Source organism: Arachis hypogaea, chromosome 11, assembly GCF_003086295.3.
Source record: "Arachis hypogaea cultivar Tifrunner chromosome 11, arahy.Tifrunner.gnm2.J5K5, whole genome shotgun sequence".
Lineage (NCBI taxonomy): Eukaryota > Viridiplantae > Streptophyta > Magnoliopsida > Fabales > Fabaceae > Arachis > Arachis hypogaea.
In genome coordinates, this window is record NC_092046.1 from 30,826,196 (window position 1) to 30,834,552 (window position 8,357).

The 8,357-nt window shown below is 42.5% G+C and overlaps 2 protein-coding genes and 1 non-coding gene across 3 annotated transcripts; all 3 read left to right on the forward strand.

Moving 5' to 3' along the window:
- The first annotated feature begins 415 nt into the window (after positions 1 to 415).
- On the forward strand, positions 416 to 523 carry LOC112725002 (small nucleolar RNA R71). The gene has a single exon (XR_003164135.1). It is a non-coding gene; the product is annotated as a small nucleolar RNA R71 (small nucleolar RNA).
- A 4,248-nt stretch (positions 524 to 4,771) lies between these two features.
- Positions 4,772 to 5,617, forward strand: LOC140176072 (uncharacterized). Its single transcript, XM_072205932.1, has one exon. The coding sequence runs from the start codon at positions 4,772 to 4,774 to the stop codon at positions 5,615 to 5,617; it is 846 nt and encodes a 281-aa protein (XP_072062033.1).
- Positions 5,618 to 6,619: 1,002 nt separating this feature from the next.
- LOC140176073 (uncharacterized) lies at positions 6,620 to 8,001 on the forward strand. The gene is made up of 2 exons (XM_072205933.1): positions 6,620 to 7,507; positions 7,819 to 8,001. The coding sequence occupies exons 1-2, from the start codon at positions 6,620 to 6,622 to the stop codon at positions 7,999 to 8,001; spliced, it is 1,071 nt and encodes a 356-aa protein (XP_072062034.1).
- The last annotated feature ends 356 nt before the right edge of the window (positions 8,002 to 8,357 follow it).

Sequence of the window (8,357 nt, forward strand, 5' to 3'; positions counted from 1 at the left end):
GATTATAGGTGTTTCCATATGGTTCACCCATGTAATTCACCTCTGCTATTGCAGGGTTCTCAGGATCATAAGCCTCTTCTTCAGCAGATGCCTCTTGAGTACTGTTGGATGCAGCTTGCATTCCATTCAGACTCTGAGAAATCATATTGACTTGCTGAGTTAATATTTTATTCTGAGCCAATATGGCATTCAGAGTATCAATTTCAAGAACTCCCTTCTTCTGAGGCGTCCCATTACTCACAAGATTCCTCTCAGAAGTGTACATGAACTAGTTATTAGCAACTATGTCAATGAGTTCTTGAGCTTCTGCAGGCATTTTCTTTAGGTGAATGGATCCACCTGTAGAAGTATCCAATGACATCTTAGCTAATTCAGACAGACCATCATAGAATATATCCAGGATGGTCCATTCTGAAAGCATGTCAGAAGGATACTTTTTGGTCAGTTGCTTGTATCTCTCCCAAGCTTCATAGAGGGATTCACCTTCCTTCTGTCTAAAGGTTTGAACATCCACTCTAAGCTTACTCAGCTTTTGAGGAGGAAAGAACTTGGCTAAGAAAGCCGTGACCAGCTTATCCCAAGAGTTCAGACTATCTTTGGGTTGAGAGTCCAACCACACTCTAGCTCTGTCTCTTACAGCAAACGGGAAAAGCATGAGCCTGTAGACTTCAGGATCTACTCCATTAGTCTTAACAGTATCACAGATCTGCAAGAATTCAGTTAAGAACTGAAAAGGATCTTCAGATGGAAGTCCATGAAACTTGTAGTTTTGTTGCATTAGAGAAACTAATTGAGGTTTCAGCTCAAAATTGTTTGCTCCAATGGTAGGGATGGAGATGCTTCTTCCATGTAAATTGGAATTAGGTGCAGTAAAATCACCAAGCATCCTCCTTGCATTATTATTATTTTTGGCTGCCATCTCCTCTTCCTGTTCGAAAATTTCTGTAAGGTTATCTCTGGATTGTTGTATTTTAGCTTCTCTTAGTTTCCTCTTCAGAGTCCTTTCAGGTTCAGGGTCTGCTTCAACAAGAATGTTCTTGTCCTTGCTCCTGCTCATATGAAAGAGAAGGGAACAGAAAAATAATAATAATAGGGATCATTTTTACTCAAGTATAGAGGTTCCCCTGTGTGAGTAGAAGAAGAAAAGAATGTAATGTAAAGAAGGGAAGAAGAGAAAATTCGAACACATATGGAAGAGGGGGTTCGAATTTGGGTGAGATGAAGTGTTAGTAAATGAATAAATAAATAGAAGAAGATGAGAGGTGAGAGGATTTTCGAAAATTAAAAATTAAAATTTAAAGTTAAATTTCGAAAATAGTTTTTGAAAAAGGGTTAGTAATTTTTCGAAAATTAGCAATGAAATAAAATTAAAATTAAAAACTGAAAATAATTAATTAATTAAAAAGAATTTTTGAAAAAGAGGGAGGTATTTTCGAAAATTAGAGAGGGATAGTTAGTTAGGTAGTTTTAAAAAGATAAGAAACAAACAAAAAGTCAATTAGTTAGTTGAAAAAGATTTGAAATTCAATTTTGAAAAGATAAGAAGATAAGAAGTTAGAAAAGATATTTGAAAAAGATAGGATAAAAAGATATTTTTGAAAAGATATGATTGAAATTAGTTTTGAAAAAGATTTAATTTTTAAAAATCAAAATTAATGACTTGACTCACAAGTAATCACAAGATATGATTCTAGAACTTAAAGTTTGAATCTTTCTTAACAAGCAAGTAACAAACTTGAAATTTTTTGAATCAAAACATTAATTTTTGATGATATTGTTGAAAATTATGAAATAAAATTAAGAAAAAGATTTTTGAAAAATATTTTTAAAATTTTCGAAAATAAATGAGAAAAATGAAAAAGATTTGATTTTTGAAAAAGATTTTGAAAAAGATAAGATTTTTAAATTGAAAATTTGATTTGACTCATAAGAAACAATTGAATTTTTAAAAATTTTTGAAAAAGTCAATCCAAATTTTCGAAATTTATGAGAGAAAAAAAAGGAAAGATATTTTTTTTTTATTTTTGAATTTTTAATGATGAGAGAGAAAAATATGAAAATGATGCAATGCATGAAAATTTTGGATCTAAACATGTGATGCATGCAAGAACACCATGAATGTCAAGATGAACACCAAGAACACTTTGAATGTCAAGATGAACATCAAGAACTTATTTTTTTTTTGAAAAATTTTCAAGAAAAGAAAACATGCAAGACACCAAACTTAGAAATTTTTCATGTATAGACACTATGAATGCAAGAATGCATATGAAAAACAAGAAAAGACACAAAACAAGAAAATATGAAGATCAAACAAGAAGACTGGCCAAGAACAACTTGAAGATCATGAAAAACACTATGAATGCATGAATTTTCGAAAAAATGCAAAGAATTTTTAGAAAAAATGCAATTGATACCAAACTTGAAATTAACTCAAGACTCAAACAAGAAATACAAAATATTTTTTTTTATTTTTATGATTTTATGATTTTTTTTGGATTTTTCGAAAATTAATGTGAAAAAGAAAAATAAGGATTCCAAAATTTTTAATATGAATTCCAGGAATCTTGTACTCTTAGTCTAAAGCTCCAATCTGAGGGTTAGGCATGGCTTAATAGCCAGCCAAGCTTTAGAAGATACAAATCAGGCATACAACAGCAGGTGGATTAGGAACAACTATCTTACTCTTGTGATGATGGTTTGGAAGCCTCAGTCCAAATGAATTTGGATATGGCTTTACAACCAGCCAGACTTCTACATGCTTCATGAAACTCTAGAATTCATTCTTAAAAATTCTGAAGAAAAATATATTTTATTTTTTTGAAATTTTTTTTTTCGAATATTAATTAGGAAAAACGAAAAAGAAGATAATATTTTTGAAAAAATTTTTTTTTGAAAACTTTTTGAAAATAAAATAAGAAGAAAATTACCCAATCTGAGCAACACGATGAACCGTCAGTTGTCCAAACTCGAACAATCCCCAGCAACGGCGCCAAAAACTTGGTATGCGAAATTGTTACTCAGGTTGTAAAATTTGTTGCTCGTTCTCTCCCTGGCAATGGCGCCAATAACTGGTGCACAATACCATGATCCAAACATAACTTCACAACTTCGCACAACTAACCAGCAAGTGCACTGGGTCGTCCAAGTAATAAAACCTTACGTGAGTAAGGGTCGATCCCACGAAGATTGTTGGTATGAAGCAAGCTATGGTCACCTTGTAAATCTCAGTCAGGCTGATATCAAATGGTTATAGTATTTTCGAATAATAATAATAAATAAATAGAAAATAAAGATAGAAATACTTATGTATATCATTGGTGAGAATTTCAGATAAGCGTATAGAGATGCTTTCGTTCCTCTGACTCTCTGCTTTTCCGCTGTCTTCATCCAATCCGTCTTACCCCTTTCCATGGCAAGCTTTCTGTAAGGGCATCACCGTTGTCAATGGCTACATCCCATCCTCTCTTGTGAAAAAGGTCCAAATGCTCTGTCACGGCATGGCTAATCATCTAGAGGTTCTCGATCATACTGGAATAGGATTCACCCTCCTTTTGCGTTTGTCACTACGCCCAGCACTCGCGAGTTTGAAGTTCGTCACAGCCATCCCTTCCCAGATCCTACTCGGAATACCACAGACAAGGTTTAGACTTTTCGGATCTCAGGAATGGACATCCATGGGTTCTAACTTATACCACGAAGATTCTGATTAAGGAATCCAAGAGATACTCATTCAATCTAAGGTAGAACGGAAGTGGTTGTCAGGCACGTGTTCATGGGAAATGATGATGACTGTCACGATCATCACATTCATGTTAAAGCGTGAATGGATATCTTAGAAGCGGAATAAGTTGAATTGAATAGAAAACAGTAGTACTTTGTATTAATTTATGAGGAATAGCAGAGCTCCACACCTTAATCTATGGAGTGCAGAAACTCTACCGTTGAAAAATACATAAGTGAAAGGTTCAGGCATAGCCAAATGGCCAGCCCCCAAACGTGATCAATAGATCAAAAGATAATCCAAAGATGTCTAATACAATAGTAAAAAGTCCTATTTATACTAAACTAGTTACTAGGGTATACAGAAGTAAGTAATTGATGCATAAATCCACTTCCGGGGACCACTTGGTGTGTGCTTGGGTTGAGCTTGAAGTTTACACGTGGAGAGTTCAATCTTGGAGTTGAACGCCAAGTTGTAACGTATTTTTGGCGTTCAACTCTGGTTCGTGACGTATTTCTGGCGTTTAACTCCAGACTACAACATAGAACTGGCGTTCAATGCTCTTTTGCGTCATCTAAACTCGGCCAAAGTATGGACTATTATATATTGCTGGAAAGCCCTGGATGTCGACTTTCCAACGCAATTGGAAGCGCGCCATTTTGAGTTCTGTAGCTCCAGAAAATCTACTTTGAGTGCAGGGAGGTCAGAATCCAACAGCATCAGCAGTCCTTCTTCTACCTCTGAATCTGATTTTTGATCAAGTCCCTCAATTTCAGCCAAAAAATACCTGAAATCACAGAAAAATACACAAACTCATAGTAAAGTCCAGAAATGTGAATTTAACTTAAAAACTAATGAAAAATCCCTAAAAGTAACTAGATTCTACTAAAAACATACTAAAAATAATGCCAAAAAGCGTATAAATTATCCGCTCATCAGTGCTCGGGACCCCGCCTACTCCAGTCCGGTGGCCTACGACCAGACGAGATCACCCCCTCACTCAGGATACCTATCCGAAGGTTTGACGAAGCTGGAGAAATTCCTCCCATGGTCATAACGGCCAGAATAGGAACCGGTCTCGTGAAGCGAATCCTTGTAGACACGGGGGCAGACTCGAACATCATGTTCCGCAATGTGTTCGATGCCTTAGGCCTAAGGGACGCTGACCTACAGACGCACCAGCACGGCGTTGTAGGGCTCGGCGACCATTTCATCAAATCAAATGGCATAATCACCCTACCAACCTCATTGGGACAAGGCCAAGGGAGAAGAACGATAATGGCCGAGTTCGTGATCCTACGAGACTCCACCTCTTACAACATCATCCTAGGGAGAAAGACAATTAACGACCTAGGAGGAGTCATTAGCACAAGGATGTTGGTAATGAAGTTCATAACTGAAGAAGGGTCAGTAGGGTCTGTGAGGGGAGACCTGGAAACGGCAGTCGCTTGCGACAACGCCAGTCTCTCGTTAAGAAAAAAGTCTAAAGAGGCATCGGGAGTATTTCTCGCCGACCTGGATGCCAGAGTTGATGACAAACCCAGACCCGAACCCGAAGGAGACCTGGAAAAGTTTAGGGTCGGGAACTCGGAGGAAAAATTCACGTTCGTGAATAGGAACCTCCCCCATGAGTTGAAAGAACCTTTAATGGAAATGATCAGAACCAACGGCGATTTGTTCGCCTGGACACCTGCCGACATGCCGGGTATAGACTCTGGCCTCATGTCTCACCACCTAGCCATCAGACCGGAAGCCAAACTAGTGGCCCAAAGGAGGAGAAAAATGTCTCAAGAAAGGGCAGAGGAAGTGCCAGGCAGACGGCCAGCCTCCTCGAAGCGGGGTTCATCCAAGAGCTGGACTATTCGACTTGACTATCGAACGTGGTCCTGGTAAAAAAGTACAATGGGAAATGGAGGATGTGTGTGGACTACTCCGATCTCAATAAAGCATGCCCTAAGGATTGCTACCTCCTCCCCAACATTGACGCGCTCGTCGACGCGGCTGCGGGATACCGGTATCTGAGTTTCATGGATGCCTACTCCGGCTACAACCAGATACCGATGCACCAGCCAGACGAGGATAAAACGGCGTTCATAACGCCAGGGGGGATCTACTGCTACAAGGTGATGCCGTTTGGCCTAAAAAATGCGGGGACAACGTACCAGATACTGATGAACAAAATATTCAGCGACCTCATTGGCAAAACGGTGGAAGTCTACGTGGATGACATCCTCGCAAAGACCACCCTACTTGACGATCTCATAGGCGACTTGGAGAACGTGTTCGCATCCCTCCGACGACACGGCATGAGGCTCAACCCGCTTAAGTGCGCCTTTGCCATGGAGGCCGGAAAGTTCCTGGGGTTCATGATAACCCAGAGGGGAGTGGCGGCCAACCCTGAAAAGTACCAGGAAATACTCCAGATGAGGAGTCCGGGCTACATCAAAGACGTTCAGCGGCTGACGGGAAGGCTCACCGTGTTGTCCCATTTCCTGGGTGCATCGGCAGCAAAGGCCCTACCCTTCTTCGGTCTAATGAAGAAGGGAATAGCGTTTGAGTGGACCCCTGCGTGCGAAGAAGCTTTCAACCACTTCAAAGAGATTCTAGCAGCACCCCCGGTGCTCGGAAAGCCCAAGGATGGAGAACCACTCTATCTGTACCTAGCCATAACAGAAGGAGCGCTTGCAGCGTTGTTGGTGCGGGAAGAAGGAAAGGCCCAGCAACCAATCTACTTTGTGAGTGGAGCACTGCAAGGGGGTAGAACTTAGATACAGTAAGCTGGAGAAGCTGGCACTGGCACTCCTGGTTTCCTCCGGCCGACTACGACAGGTGGTCGTGAAAATGGATCAAGGGATTCGTCAGGTGCTCTAAAAACCTGATCTGGCGGGAAGGATGATGACCTGGGCCATCGAATTGTCCCAATACGACTTAAGCTACGAACCCCGACATGCGATCAAGGCGCAAGCAATGGCAGACTTCCTGGTGGAAGTAACTGGGAACCCAACCGAAGTCACAGACACACGGTGGAAGCTCCACGTAGACGGAGCCTCCAACCAGACGTCTGGGGGCGCCAGGATCATCCTAGAAAGCCCAGCCGGAGTCATCTACAAACAATCAGTTAAGTTCGAGTTCCCTGTATCGAACAACCAAGCAGAATACGAAGCCCTCCTGGGGGGCTTGGTTCTGGCTCGGGAAGTCGGAGCAACGAGGTTAGAAGTGTGCAGCGACTCACAGGTCGTCACCGCGCAGGTAAATGGAAGCTACCAAGCCAGAGACTCGCTGCTGCAGAAATACTTAGAAAGGGTCAAGGAACTGAGCAAACAGTTTGAGGAAGTCACGGTCCAACACGTTCCGAGGGAAAGGAACACACGGGCAGACCTCCTATCCAAGCTGGCAAGCACAAAACCTGGAACCGGCAACCGCTCCCTCATTCAAGGCATCACAAAAGAGCCGGCAGTTGCCCTCCACCTGACCAAAATAAGCCCTTCCTGGATGGACCCCATCACTGACTTCTTGGAAAACGGCAAACTCCCTCAGGACGAGAAGCAAGCCAAAGCGGTAAGAAGGGAGGCCGCCAAATATACGGTCATACAGGATCAGCTATTCAAAAAGGGACTCAGCCAACCTTTGCTGAAGTGCCTGCATCCCTACCAGACGGACTACGTACTCAGAAAAGTCCATGAGGGGTGCTGCGGCCACCATATCGGGGGCAAAGCCCTAGCTAGGAAGCTCATCCGAGCTGGATACTACTGGCCAACAATGATGAATGACTCCAAAGAGTTCGTAAAAAGATGCGCAAAGTGTCAACAAAACGCCAACCTCCACAGAGCGCCAGCTTCCGAGCTGAGCCTACTGACGTCCATTCGACCTTTCGCGCAGTGGGGAGTCGACCTCTTGGGACCCTTCCCAGTTGGCCCGGGGTAGGTCAAGTACCTCATAGTTGCCATCGACTACTACACCAAATGGATAGAGGCTGAGCCGCTGGCCAGTATATCCTCATCCAATTGTAGGAAGTTCATGTGGAGGCAGGTGATAACCCGTTTCGGCATCCCGGAGATCGTCATTTCGGATAATGGGACGCAATTCACTGACAGGAAGTTCGCAGAGTTTCTCACCGGCTTGGGGATAAAACAGAAGTTCTCCTCGGTCGAACACCCCAAACGAACGGAAAAGTGGAGTCCGCAAATAAGATCATCTTACTAGGTCTCAAGAAGCATTTAGATAGCAAAAAAGGCGCATGGGCCGACGAGCTCGCCTCGGTTCTCTGGTCCTACTGAACAACTGAGCAAAGCTCCACAGGGGAACCCCTTTCCGCTTAACGTACAGGGTCGAGGCGGTGATATCCGTAGAGATCGGCGAGCCGAGCCCGTGGTTACTCCTCGCAAAAGTAGAAGAAGCGGTGGACAAAGACCTAGTAGACGAGGTCAGAGAGATGGCCCACTTGTCAGAGGTAGCGCTGAAACAAAGAATAGCCCTACGCTACAACACCAAGGTCCTCAGAAGGGAATTTGAGGAAAGAGACATCGTCCTGCGATGCAACGACGTCGGGCTACCGACCCCAGGAGAAGGAAAGCTGGCGGCAAACTGGGAAGGTCCCTACAGAATCAAAGAAGTGCTTGGCAAAGGCGCCTAC